General features: G+C 35.3%; 1 protein-coding gene across 1 annotated transcript in view; it reads left to right on the forward strand.

Moving 5' to 3' along the window:
- The window catches only part of LOC133838765 (uncharacterized), a 29094-nt gene that overhangs the window by 1843 nt on the left and 11626 nt on the right, over nucleotides 1-15625 (forward strand). The window contains 2 exon segments of the mRNA XM_062269986.1: nucleotides 3987-4611; nucleotides 4613-4771. Of these exon segments, the coding sequence (XP_062125970.1) occupies nucleotides 4414-4611; nucleotides 4613-4771 (357 nt within the window). The 5' untranslated portion in view covers nucleotides 3987-4413.

The raw sequence follows: 15625 nt of genomic DNA on the forward strand, positions 1-15625 counted from the left end.
TTATGCTGCTCGCTGCTGCTTGCACTTGAAGTCGAAAATAAAACAATTTCTTTTCTTTTCCTATTCTTTTATTATTTAAAGTTAATTCGCTTGTGCTTTGCTTTGCGGCGACTTTTTCATTGTGCACAGTTCTCACTCACTCTTTCACTATCACGCTATCTCGCTCTGGCTCATTCACGTGATTTAGTTCAAAGTTGACTGCAACTAGAAAGTGAATAAGTTTGCCCAATATTCCAATTAGAACAGCGCACAGTGGAACAATGTTTTTGCTCCACATGCAAAACAAGCAAACAATGGTTTTTTTTTATTATCCATTTGTCGAACGCGTTTAATATTGTGTAGATTATAGATAATCTAGATCAGTCTTATTCTGACTTTCTTTTTGCCCTACGGCGAGTCGACGTTTAAATACTCTTGCTGAATCATTAGTTCTCCCAATATTAATATGATTATAATCGCTAGAAAGCGTTGTTTAAACACTCAATTTATCAAAGATGTAATTTCGAGAAACCTTTGCAAATAATGCGAAGAAAGTTTGAATATAATGTTGACTAAGATTTATTAGACGTATTCCTAAAGTAATCAAGTCAAAATTTCCATAAAAACAAATGACTTTAAAAATAATACTATTAAGTTTAAATGTAATCTATTTAATTTATATAGAACACTTTATTTTAATAAAGGGAACAGACCTTAAACCTTTTCCACTTAATCTTAGAACACAAGGTTAAAAATAAACACAAAACAACCCCAAAATTGTTGGTATTATATTCCACAGCCAAATAGCTCACATTAAAACAAATGACATATCTTGTTTATCCCTAACAAGGACCGATAATCTTTATGAGGTCAATTGCCCCCAATTGCGAGTGACAAAATTACAATGCTTTCGACCACCAGAGAGCATAAAGAAATTACTATGAAAGAAAATGAGTAGCAAAAGTTCATCAACATAACTTTTGGAAATTGACTTGAGAGCCACTTTCTCTAGTCTATACAAAAGTTCTGTTTAGATCTCGGGAACTTATAAAAACGCGACGATAATTTAACAGCAAATCTTAATGAAATTTCGTTGTTGAAAATAGAATTAACTGTCGCTGAAAACGAATAAACATTAAGTAAATGGGCCCTAAAACGTTGCCATATACTTGGCCAATTTAATAGTGTATCTATAAAGATACATTGCTTGGTGTCATGAACTAAATAAGTTGGTAATTTACAGTCTCTCTCGACTGTATCTGTATCTGTGTCGTGTTTCTGTACATGTGAGTGTGCATATCTTAAAGATACTAAACAGCGACGCATTAGAATTGATGAAGCGCGACGGGCAACGGCGACAACATCAATTTCAGTCTACATTGTTTCTTTTTGTGTATCTTGTTCCATTTGTTTATTGTTTTTTTCGATGCGTTGTTTGCCTATCGGAATTTATGGCAGCCATAAAGTTGCATTCGCATATTAATCCTTTGATTCGTTGTTTGCTTCAACCTGTTGAATACACAGCTTAGGTTAATGTGTGGCAAACATGCGAATGAAATCTATATTTAAGACGAAAATACGCAAATCAATTATCATGCCAACATTAAGTTCTTAACTAATTCGTGACCAAATAAATTTGTAGATTGTAAATTGTCACATATCAGAAAGCTGCTATCACTTATCGCTCAACTTTTAATGTGGCGCTCAACTTTTGATAAAGTTTGCTGGGGTCATCGAACACAATTTTAGTTGCTGACTAAAACTAACCTTGATGTTTCATCATTGTTGAAATATTGGTTGCCAAGTTCAAATGTGATCAATCAGCGTGTGCAAACATTTCAACGAATATTTCTGCAATTGGCAGTGACATATTGACTGAAAGTTGAGGAATTTATCAGATTTGCCAATCTGATTTTTATAGAGTGTGCAATTTCTTGCAGTTAACTTAAGGTTAACTTAAGGGCTCTTTGAATATTTGATATATTAGACTGAAAGTCAAGGAGTTTATGAGATTTCGTTGCGGTAATGTTCTATATCTATATAATAAATGTATCATCTGGTATATTTTTATAGTATTTTTGCGGTATATAAATTTTGTATGTTTAAAATTAATACTGCACTGTTTTGCTTTTATTCACTGTGGTTATTATATGGTATATTTTGCACTCTATGGTATATTTTGAATATACATATATATAAATATACCAAATGTAGCATTTTCAGTATTTTTGAGGTACATAAATTTTATATATTTTAAAATTACCACCCTTTCCTTTTTCACAGTAGTATACGGCATATGTTGCACTCTATGGTATATTTTGAACGTACGTGGTATATTTTTTAGTATTTTAGTGGTGTATAAATTTGGTATCTTATAAAAATAATATGACATTTTGTATTTATTTACAGTGGGTAGTACATGTTATATTTATATATTTGGTATATTTTAAAACTAGTTTACAGTGGGTAACGGGTATCTTACAATCGAGCAGACTCGACAGTAGTTTTCTTACTTGTTTAGACTGATTTTCGTAGAGTTTGCAAATTCTTGAAGCTTACTTAAAGGGCTCTTTAAATATTTGAATGGTTTTCGCAAAATTCCTCAATCAAAAGCTCTTTAGCCTATGAAATGATAATGCTGTGGCCTGATTAAGATTCTCATCCGCAGCTAGAGACAACATTTGCATTTCTCGCTTTTGTTTGTGCTTGTATCAAAGTGGCAACAACAACAAAAGGGGAAAGGGAGGCAGTGGCAGGTGGCAGGTTGACTCTTTGGACGCTGCTCAGGTGTGTTTAACACAGTTTGTCATGGAGCCTAATGAAGTGTAGCAGGTTTCCATCTCGAGATTGACTCTTGCTATAGCATTTGTTACTCTTGTGTTTAGTGTTGTGTGTTGTCTTGTCAATTGGCGGCGTCAGTTGCCCGCCGCAATTGACCCTAATTATGGGCTGGCTGCTGCTTTAAAGAAATCTTTAGATGTTGGGCAAAAAAATGATGGAAAAAATGTGCTTAGTAATTGTAATTGAGCCGAAAGAGAGTTTTGGGGGAATTCATTGAGCTCATTTCGAATTTCGAGCTATATGACTACATATTATTATTATGATTATGATTTCAACATTTTATGTAATACTTTCGGGTATTATTAGTTTATAATATATGGTTTAGTTTTCTTTTACCTGTTTTTTTTTTTGGAGGTCTCACCTGTTCACCTGCAATTCACATTTTTCGTGGTTGTTTTTGTTTCGTTGATTTGCTGGGCTATTTTTTCGCCATTATCTTATCGCAATGGTTGTGTGTCCCTTGATAACACACAAGGTGCAAAATCAAATTGCCAACTCGTTGTTGTTCTTGCTGATTAAAGCAAAAAATGAAAAAATAATTTGTTATGTCAGCATTTATCAGCCTCACTTGTTGCACGGTGGAAACAACATTTTGTGTTGTACTTGAGTGGAATTTAATTGTAAGTTTTGTTTATTTGTTTGTTTGTTTTTTCCCCACACAATAGGGTGTAATCACACTCGTCGAGCTACAAATTGGGGACTTATCTAAATTATTCAGATTCCAAGGTTTTAGTTCGTTTTTTGCGTTATCGCCAAAAAGCCCAAAAAGCGAAAAAGCAAAAACAAATGAAGGTGGCTATCGATAACCTTGAAAAACGTAAGGAAAGTGCAACAGTTTTGTGTTTTTGTGCAGGTGACTTTTATTTGCTTTGGAAATAGACCAAAGCAATTAAAATATACTATTTAAAGCCGTATCAGTTTGCCACAGCAGACGGAGGAAATGGACAGACTAGAGTCGGAAATTTCAGATACACTATCGAGTATCTATAAAGCTGAATCGAATCGCATATTGATAAGGCACGAATTGAATATTCGTATATTCATATGACGCAATCAGCTTGCGATTAAATAAGTGTGTTCTAATATATTCAATCTATAAATATAATATAATTAATTTACGTATATAATAAATTAATCTCTCCCCTCTCTCTCTCTCTCTTTTGCAGACTTCCGTTTCTAGAGCGCTTCCAGTGTCCTCTTCCATATCAAATCTTCCTTCAATTGTGCCAAAATTGAAGTGCAAATGACGTCACACTTTGTTACACTTTGATCAAAGTTTCAAGTCTTAGTTTTTTCATTGCTTAACATCATCGCTGTCAAAGTTGTCAATTTTCGTAGTTTGCCAAATAGATTATGTTAAATGTGTTGTGTGCTACGCCGTGCCTGAAAACCTCCTCGTAAATCAAAACCTCAAACAAGAACACATTTTCAATAATTAATATACAATTTCTGTGTGTTTGCTAACGTGCTAATGCGTTTGGAGTAAAACGCAAGTCTGCTTCCTCCATCGATATCCTCGCTAGACACACCCACTAACACTAACTACAACAACAACAATAACAACACCATCATCATACGTCGCAGCTGATAAACATGAGCCTTAACCAGCACAGTGGTCCCGGTCCGCCAGAACTCGCGATGAAATCGTGCGATCAAGTGGACTCAACGTCATCGCCATTTCTTTGGCCACATCAGCAGGAGCAGAGCACAGTGGGAAAGTTCAGCTCGTATCGCGCCTCTTCCGGTCCGATGGAATCCGCCGTGGACACTGTCAATGTCAATGGCAATGGACTTCCTCCCCCCGCCGCCTGTGACACGCACCATTTCATCGGATCGCCTTGTCACTGGCCCTTCGTGTCGTGCTCTTCGCACCGCCGTCTCAGCATTATATTCTGTCGATGACTTTGTCAAGGAGAAAATCGGCTCCGGTTTCTTCTCTGAGGTTTATCGGGTAAGTGTTCGCAAAATAACAAAAACCTTCAAGTCTTAAGTCTTCGGCTTTTCCATGGAGTACTTTTCTAATCTATTACTAGTAGAGTACAAAGTAAGGTAGAGAGAGAGATTCATATCAGGGGACTCTGGTCAAAGTGCTTTTAACGCTTTTAGGCGCCAATTTCCACTCGAATCAGGCTGAGGCTCGTATCTGATTTTAATAAGGGCATAAAATGGGTTATTGCCTTCATAATTCAAATGAAACACGAGCCGATAAAGCTCGCTGGAAAATCTAAAACGAGATTATCAAATTTATGAAGAATGAGCTGACATTTTATGTTACGAAATGTAGAAAATATATTAAAGAAATTGTTGAACGATTAGAAATTTTAATAAATTATATTTTTGAAGTAGAGTTAGGAATACTTTGTAGTTATATCTGAAAGTGGAATGAAATATATTATTATTATAGATTAAATCAAATTTATGAAGAATGAGCTGACATTTTATGTTACGAAATGTAGAAAATATATTAAAGAAATTGTTGAACGATTAGAAATTTTAATAAATTATATTTGAGGTGCACTTGGGAATACTTTGTAGTAAAAGAATTCAATCGTAGATTAAATCAAATTTATATGGAATGTGCTAAAATTTTGTGGTACATAAATCAAATTTATGAAGAATGAACTGCATTTAGAATAAAACAAGAAAGCTACAGTGGAGTGTGCTCGAATGTGAGATGCCCGCTGCCCATTTTAATAAATGCAGTTCAGTATTCATTTTAAAATATACCAAATAAATATACCACTAAAACTAAAAATATACCAAATTGATATACCGTAAAATACTAAAAAAAATATACCAAAAGATATATTTGGTATATTGATATACTACTGTTTTAAAAATATACCATAAAGTACAGAATATACCAGATTGTCAGCGTTTTTTGCCATACAAAAGTATTTCTTTAATAACTTCTAGGAGATGCCTCTTTCGGCCTTTCATATACATTTCATGAAGGCACAAAGTTATAATACCCTTTTATCCTATGGATACCGGGTAAAAAATATGTTGAAAAACGATATTTTAGGTAGACATAGAGAACTTTGACCATCTGAAAGGGAAATGGAATCAAATGTAGAATAAATCATTTTTGTAGAGCATTGATTAGAAAATCGATATTTATGGTGCATGGTTAATAGCCAATTGAATAACCATTATATAGAAATACTTGAAAAAACCACTTTGGTCAGCATTATTTGTGCAAAAAGAAAAAGAAGACATGCGATTAGATAGCAATAATGTTGCGAGCTCTGGTCACGACTGTTGTGATATCATCGTTTCTATTTGATTGACCGCAGGTGTAGATGGCATATCAGTCTCCTCCTTTCTATGGCCGACGCTGACAGCATCGTGACATTGTAGTTCAATGAAATAGCAGTTATTGGTAATAACCTTCGCAACGCTTTGCCTATAATAACTTTCTCGAAACTGAAATTTTTCAAAGAAAATTTTCGGTTACGATGGCAGCAAAGCAGCAAAGCAGCAGCAGCTACTGTTTCGTATATTCACAGTGTGTTTTTTTTTTCGAAAACTTTCATTTTCTTTTTTGCTGATATTTATTTATAAATTTTTCTTTGTGTTTTACGGCCATTTGTAGTTAAATTTGTAACTATTTTCTTTCTGCTTTCTCATGCATGCCTCAAAAAATGTTGAGCTGCCCCCAAACAATTTAACAATGATACTCACATGAAAGTTCATTCATTCATTCATTCGTTCATTCATTGATAGTGATAGTGGTAAAAGGGCTGCAGGTATTCGGTTTATTTAATTGCTGTTTATTGGCTGAAAATATTAAGTTTGTAATTATAATTTATGTACTTTCTATTGGCGCGAATTGCGTGCGAATTGACGAGTGTTTTATGTGCTTTATGTGTGTGCATCTCGCAGATAAACCATCGATCGTTGTGTGTATCTCACAGATACATGCCCCTTGTTTTATTAGCCTTTATGTTTTTTCGTGTTTCATTTTTCTCTCTCTCTGCGTGTGAAGTGCGTTCATTTGTCCGTTGTGTTGTTATTCCGTTTGTTTCGTTTACATTTCCGCATTGCAATCTGCGGCAGCTGCGTTGCGTTGCATGGAGATGAAGATGAAGAGGATCGAGAGGCAGGGGCAGGGGCAATTAGTGCATCGAGTAACTTCCCCCTAGCGGTTAACTGAGAACGTGCTGCATTTGGAATCGGAATCGGAAACTTCTTAATTGAATAGTCATCAATTTGATAGCTATATCAATTCAATAATCTTTCAATCGAATGCAGCAAACGCATAGCAAAAGTTAATTCAAATTGATAACATTCCCAATTTCACGCCATAAATTCAAATTGAATTGAATTTGTTGGTGGATGGCGGGGAGAAAGGTCTCTATTATCATATCAATATATATAGATGTCCATATATCTAACTTGCTTTTTCTTTTTCTGTATAATCACGTGAAGTTGATTGCGATAACAATAATAATAATAAGTTAGACGCCCAGTTGCATTCTCAATTTATGACCTATCGACGTCAAACAACTGGCATCTTGAGTGGGCTGGCGATAACTTACGGCTCGTTAACTAGCAAAACTATAATTGGCTATATACAATGCAATATACAGAGAGAAGAGAACAGTCTATAGTACTTTGCAGCTGTCTCTCGCCCCTCGTTCATTAATTTCTTAATTAAAAAGCGAGGTATTAACTAATTGAAATTGAAAGGAAAAAAACAAAAACATTTACATAACCGAAAAAAGACAATAACTAGTGTGTTTGGCTGTTGGCGAAAAGTCCAAATGTTTAACGCACTAATCAGCCGAGGCTTGAAAAACAAAAAAAACCACAAACACTCAAAAAACAAAAACACTTTCAATAACAAAAGCTTAAACGCTGAATGGGAAATCCAAAACCGAAAGTCTTTAGTCACTTATATAATACTATAGCCAGAGAGCTATAGCTATAGCGTTGTCAGACATTTCATTGAGACATTTACCGTAATCATTTTGGTATGCCATATAACGACGATAATGCTCTCCTATATTATAGTGGGCACATACAATCGCAGATCATATAATTGTGATCATATAATGGCATTGTGTGTTTAGGATTTATTTTTGCACACACTTTAAGTTCAGAGTGCTTCAAAATTGGCAAAGTCGTAAAAAGCTCGTAACTAACTACCAAAGAGGCAACAATAACAGTTTACTGTAAACACTTGACAGTTAAGGAAGCTATAATAACAGTTTACTGTTAACAGTTAAATGTTAACTTTTGAACAGCCTTGAAGTGAATGCTGAAATATTCTATTCGAATTGTGTACAAAGTTGAAATTAGGTTTCAGCATATTTAAAGTTCTGAACTGCAGAATTAGCAAAGTCGTAAACTATTTTTAGCTGGTAAATAATAAAAAATGGTCCAACTAGTGAAGAAGCTACAATAACAGCTTACTGTTAACACTTAACAGTTCAGTTAAAAGACTACCGTAAGTTAACAGCCAGCTGTGTTAAGTGTTCAAAGTAAATTGTTTACTTTTGGCAGCCTTCATGTGAATGTTGAAATGTTCTATAAGAGTCGTAAGATTATTTATAGCTGCAAAATATCAATTAGAAATGCTGCAAATACTAAAGCAGCTACTAACAGTTTATTTACTAACAGTTTACTTAACAGATAAGTTACAAAACTACCGTAAGTTAACAGTTAACTGTTAACAGCAGGCTGTTTTCATAGCTACCTCAACTTTAACAGCTCACTGTAAGTGTTAACAGTAGACTGTTTACCTTTAGGCAGCCTTGAAGTGAATGTTTTGAAATATTCTAAACGAATAATGAAAAAAGTTCAAATTAGGTTTAAGCTCAAGAGAATAAGGACAACATGAAGCGAATTAAAAATTAAAATTCATTCCAAGTCGTCGGTTGGCAAAGATACACATGAATAATAATAATATGTCGTTATTATTTATTTATCACGAGTCGAAAAGTAATCGTTTTCTCAAGGCGATGAATTGGCGAAACGAATGACGATGATGATGGCGATGGCGATGACGATGATGGTTGTTGATGCTGTCAAAACACTGAGCTACGGAGCCCTCGACGGTGATGTTCGCTTATAAATACATATGTATATCCATATATATATATGGTGCATATATCATATGCGACATTTATAGATGCTGCTGCTGTTGCAGTTGAGTGGCAACAGATGCCGAGTTGCAAGCGGCGCCAATCAACAAGTCAAAATGCGGATAGAATGCATTTCGCTTGATAACGTTTTGCAGTTTGTCTCTCTGTTGGCTGCTTAAGCCGAAGATGTATAGCCAACGCTGTTGATGCGTCGACTGGTTGCACATGCCGCAGACAGCAAAGAGGCAGAGACTGAGGCGAGGACTGGAGCAACAAGCAATTACGTGTGCAACTAGCGTGGAGACATATTTTTGGATTCATTCACCTCTTCGCAGTGCGTCGAGAGCGTAACAGAATGCTGTTGCCTTAGGCCCTACACTTCTAATGCGTCCTTGCCCAGAGAGACATAGACTTGGGCATGGGTCTTACCACATTCACTAAATCTTTCGCTTTGTCATCTGTTAAGCTGTCTTTATATGCACCGCAAACCACACATACAACACACACCCACTTTTTGGTTGCCTTTTTGCAGCTATTTCTGTCCACCACGCGCCCCCACGTCGCATGCCACACACAGAAAAAACAAAAAAACAAGCAACCACGCCCGCTTCTCTCTCGTTCGGTCTCTGCCCACAAAATTTGTACAAAATTTGTGTGACACTGTGCTCGAGTGTTGAGTGTGTGCCAAATATTTAACGCTTTGAGAATGATTCAAAATTGAATTATTATATGTGCGACACATATCTCTACTCTATATACAACATTTTTTTGTTGGCTCTGTTTGTGTGGTAATAAATGTACTTGTATGTGCAAAATATGTATGAGTAATATACGATATTTGATTGTATCAGCGTGGGAGGGGGTTCCCTTGTGACCACTGCTTAAAATATTTTAAATTTAGATTGGTCACACTTACTGCAAGTGATCTTATTTAATGCCAAGCTAATTTTCTTGTCAGCGGGTTGTCCACTTGTTTTTCTCGTTCGATATATGCAATATTTTATATTATGTGCATTTATAAATTTAGTTTACTCAACAGAGATGCTTATTGTTCAGTTTGTAACTGAAAACGGTCACACTTTATTGTAATAAACTTATTTTTATTCTTATTTTGTATACAAAATTGGATATTCGATGGGATTTTCAGTTGCTTTATTAGTTAGTTAGATAAACTCTTCTTTTTTTTTACTTTTAAAAATATTTAGCATGATTTTATATTATTTTGCTTTTTACTAAATGCACTTTTCTAAATTCTTTTAAAAATATTTGTGGGTTTTTTACTAAAGCTAAATTCTCTTTGTGGGTTTTAAACTAAAAACGGTCACACTTTATTGTTATAGACCTATTCTTATTGTAGTTTGTATGAATAATGGGATTTTCAATTGTTTTTTTTTTACTTGGATAAGTGGAACCGTCATATTGAGGTATTTATTTACCACACTCCCACAAACTGATTTACTCAATGGAAATTCCACTGATGATTTCATAACTGAAAGCACGCTTTATATTATAATAAAAAAAAAATGGTCACATTTAATGCCGTTGTAATCTAGAATTTCATTAAGGAATTTCATTCTGATCTCTGTCTGAGAATTGTAACACTTCTTAGTGATCAGCTTCGTTTCACTTAATGCTATCAGAGTCTAGTTGGAGCGAAGTGAACTTCGGCATTAGAGATGGTCACACTTGACGGTGTTACCGCAGCTTAGTGTGGTTATATTGTGAGCTTAAGACTCGTATATTCTGTGATTTCATTCATGAAATTTACTACCGTTCACTGCTCTTTTCTTTTTGTGTCACTGTCAAACTGTGATGTGATTGTGATGTATACCATACACAACAGAACACTACATAAACACACACATTCGAATAGTATATGAGAAACATTCGATATGTGGTCTGCATCCGTCGTGTCTTTTGCCTATTTCATTCCGCTCTCTCGTCTCGGTCGCCACCTTTTTGGTTGTTTGTTGTTCAAAGTTTTCAAAATCATTTTTGGCGTTTCAATTTTTCATCATTTTACGCTGCTTTGCACCGCCTTGCCTTAATTTGTGTACACCTCGTTTGTTAGCCGCAATCGTTAAAGAAATAAATTTCCTATTTTGCAAGACGCCTTTCAACATGATTCACCCCACCGACGACGTCGGTTCATTTTGTTCGGTCTTTACTCGCAGTTATTCTAAGCATTTCCTCTGCTCACTGAATATTTCGATATAGTTGGCCAACTCGCAAGTATTTGATACCACCCTGAGTGTGGAATGCCGCAGCTGCCATATAATCTATAAGTACACATTTTTATGTAATATTGTCGTATGATATTTTATAAGCATGTTCTGAAAATTTCCTTAAAATCGCGTCACTAATATTGAAGTTGGATATATAAATATAAAATGTGAAATTTATCAATATTGTAAAAAACGTAATAATAAATACATAAATGTTAAAATAAAACAATATTGTTTGCGGTTTATGCTAAATATACAAAACATTTCAATGAAATGCGATCATACGTCACTACTAAAGTTGGATATAAGTGAATTCGGTATATTTCACTAGTATATTCTTTTAATATTCTGTATATTATCATTACAGTATTCTGTATTCTCAATTTTTTAGAGAAAAAACTTAAAATTGTGAAAAACTCAATATTAACTGAATGCTAAAATAAATTCATATTGATTGCGTACTTTGCTAAAAATACTAAAAATTTCATTATGATCGCTTCATAAACAGTGAACTTAATAGTGGATCGAGAAGAATATAAACAACTCGTGATTTCACACCTGCACACAAAAGCAAGCAATGCAGTATATATTTGAGAGTCGTAAAGTCTCTCCCTATATCCCACTGGGAATTCACCTAGATCCACTATTTATATAGTTAAACAATGGCATTTAAGTGCCTCTTTGTACGCACATTACAATTACCCGGAGAGTGAGAGAGAGAGAGAGAACGTCGTAATAATCTGCGAATGTTGTTGACTCATCCACAGAGACCGCAAAATGCGTTGCAATGGGAATCAACGGGGAGCTCAATTAAAATATTCTCTATTCTCTCGATTCGTAAACAACTTAGATGATGACTAAAACAATCATAACTCATTGAGTGGGTCAAGGTCGAGCTTGAGCTGTAGGAAATGAGTCTTTAGAGCTTAGTAAAGTGTGTTCTTCATAGCGAAGGCATACTGTAGTGCGGAAATCCATCACTGACGTTGTTCCATATACAATGAGTGCACAATGTGTAAAAGGATAAAGCACATTTATTTATGTCATCACGCAGCGATCCACAAAGAATTCCTCTCTCCTCCCACTTCCCTCCCCAATTATTATAGGCAGGCCTTGGGAGCTGTCAATGACCCCAAAAGATGAAAAAAAAAACGCAATGATCATATGTTCTCTGAATGCAGCGCATAAATTGGCGATGGCGATGTGATGATATTCATCATATATAATTTTGAGCTGTTGCAATCCATTCATTTTTTTGAGGTTATGACAGACATAAAACTAACACTAAAACAGATAAGACAGATTTATCGACGCTTGAATTTGAATTGGGCGCATATAGAGAGCGGAAATTGTAGCGCAACAAATGTCGTTCGCATTTCGCCTCGGTGATAAACAATGGCAAGTTGTGAACGAGTTCTGTCTTCTCTTTTTTATGCTGCTGACAGATTGGAGTTTTTGGAATGAACTGAAATGGGATCAAAAGCAAAAGACACTCTGCACTACTTTGTGGAGGTCTACTTTTGGATTACAGCTAGGCGAGGTTAGAGCACCACCTCAACAGAGGTTGAGCATAATAAGTAGTCTAGCTCATATGCTCGAGAAATTCCCCAAAAAAAACGAAACTTGTTTACATTTCATTAAAGTGCGCAGCTAAATTTAGCAATGAAATACTAAAAGAAGTACTACTAACAATTTGATGTGGCTAAGCAATTTGGTCATTTGATAGCTTATCTTGACATTTGTGGCATTTTATCTTCTGTTATTGTCGCTCGTTGAAATTGAACAATAAAACATTATGCGATACTACACAATTGGCATAACAATGTATAAAGTCGATGAGAGAGAGGGTATAACATCGGGTATATGGACTATTGTGTTGGTGGGAAGCCAACTAAGGATGACTTTGGTAAAATCTGCATTTGCAATGCAATGTTTTAAGCATATTTTTTAAAATATGCTGGAGTAAATATGTGATTCGGAAAGCGAGCAGCAGAGACAGCAAAGAAAACAAACGCAATTAATGCACACTTTCCATTTCCATTTCAAACTGAACACGCGACAAGTTGTAGGTGTTATAGGGGAATCGAGAGGGGAAGCAGCTTGTGGGTGCGTGGAGTTTTTGAGTATACGGATAATATATTGCCCGTCGGGTTTACGAACTACAATAAAGCAATAGCAACAACAACAGCAAAAGCAGAGGCCAACGGCGCAACGGGCAACTTGAACAGTTTTCAAGTGGAAACATAATTTTTCTCACATTTGAAATGGATGAAATAGAGTTAGCTGAAGCGCGGCTTAGCTGCCAGTTGGCGTGCTTTTGGCCATGGCCAATGCTTTAATTGTTCAGCCAACTGTACCGATCTTACAACCGAACAAAAAATAAGGCCCAAAAACAAGCTACGGCAATTATTTACGAGTATTTTTTACAGCATTTCACTTTTCTACTTTGTTTTCAAGCGTTGCAAATATTTTGTATACGCCAAGTGTAATCTCTTCTCACTTACTCTTCAAAGTGAAGTGCATGTGAAGTGTACTCTGCTATTGTTTATCTAGATAACTGCGATAGTTGTCTTCTTTTTCTTTTCTTTCTTTTGTGTGTTTATAGCTGTAATTAATAATTGGTTAAGTTCATTGCCGCTTACCACCGAAAGATAGCCATCTCTCCATCTCTCCATCTCTTCATCTTCCATCTTTTATATCTACCTCGCTGGCTATCTCATTAATATTAGATTCTCTCTGAAAGTTTGTTTTGCTCTTATCTTATTATGTCGTCGTTACAATTCAACAGCGAATTCTTGTATGTGACGTCAAAGTACGCGCTGATTGATGAACTTCAACTTGGAGAGTCGCGACCAGTTCAACTGGTTTTCCCCCCTAACTAACTAATTAGATCCAATTAAACAACACGCAAAGCTTAAGTTGGTCCATTACAAACAGTCAACAGTCAACGAGACTCTGTCTGTTGACACATCTGCTGCCCGTTGCCTCTGCCATAAAGAATTTCTCTCTATTTACAAGTCTAGCTTTGACTTGCTGATACCCTGTAATTAGAATAGAAGTACGCCTTAATGTAATTTTAATATGTGTAAAAGGCAGGCTTGGTTTAGTTCTCATACGTATTTAGTTTGAACAGTTGCATGTTTAGTTTAGACTGACTTAGACCCTTTAGTTAAGTTATTATATTTCATTTGCATGCAATTTAATGTGTGTATAAAAAAAAGAAGGGAACACAATATTACTCTAATATTTAAATCAGGCACAGTTTACTCAACTGTCATTTATTGAATTAGAATTGGTCTAAGTTAAATTTAGACACTTAGACCCTTTAGTTATTATTATTCATTAATGATTTTTAAATCTTTGTATAGAAAAGGAATGCGATATAACTATGTTTTTTAAAATAAGTAGAGTTTACTTTGTTCTCCCACTTTCAGGTATTCAATTTCATTTTTTAAGTAGTTTAGACTAGCTGTGACCCTTTAGCTAAGGTGCAATTACTATTAAATCCATTATTAGTGCCTTAGAGCGAATAAAAAAGATCAATAACAGTTAAAATGCTCTAAAAAAGTATCAATATTATTACGTTGTTAGTCTTAAATTAGCTAATAGTTTGCTTTTTATGTCGCTTTGCTTTTCCGTCATCCTTAGTGCCCTCTTTATGTAGTGGACAGCGTTGAAAAGCTGATGAAAATCCTGTCCTTGAGTCGAGCAGATAGCACAACAAAAAGTTGGCAACAATTCACGTAACTTTGGTCAATCGATTTTTAAAGTGGATTGTGAATTGTGCGGAACAGCTGTGTTTCCCTTTGCTTTTGCTTATGTGCGCTTAGTCGTCGACTACTTGTGCAAAATAATTGATTTTCACTTAAAAAATAGAACGGAAAAATCCCAAAAATAAAAATTGAAGATAAACCTATCACACACAGCTATTAACAGTTAATTAAAGCGATTAGAAATTAGAACATGTGTTCGCTTTTTTGTGTAGTACGTCAATTGTCGTGATTGTCTAGTATTTGGATTTTAAAGTAGAAATAATGAGATACTCCAATCTTCACTATTATCCAGGTGGAGAACTTGAACTTGACCGTCAATTTGTTATGTCGGGGTTAATGGCAATCTCATGTTTTGTTTGTTTTTTTGGCGGCTTATGTAATCAGTATGCTGAGTGTGATAAGATCAAAAGAGAGAGACACAACTTGACTTGATGTCATACAGAGGAAATGCTTGTCGCACACACAAACACGCCTTCAACACGGGTTTAATGAATTCGACATGAACTTGGTAACAGTTCCGGACACAACATCTCAGTTGATCGTATCGAAGGAGGAGGAGAAGGAGGGTATTAAAGTTTCGTTACTGGCAATGCGACAACAATTAAAGTTTAATTACAGAGACACTTCTCGGCGCATGATTGTGTGCTTAGCGATCGGGTGTGTTGCCTGTAGAATCTCATTAAATTGCACACACACATTCAATAAAGCTGAGTGAATG

This window comes from Drosophila sulfurigaster, chromosome 2R (genome assembly GCF_023558435.1).
Source record: "Drosophila sulfurigaster albostrigata strain 15112-1811.04 chromosome 2R, ASM2355843v2, whole genome shotgun sequence".
NCBI classification, from domain to species: domain Eukaryota; kingdom Metazoa; phylum Arthropoda; class Insecta; order Diptera; family Drosophilidae; genus Drosophila; species Drosophila sulfurigaster.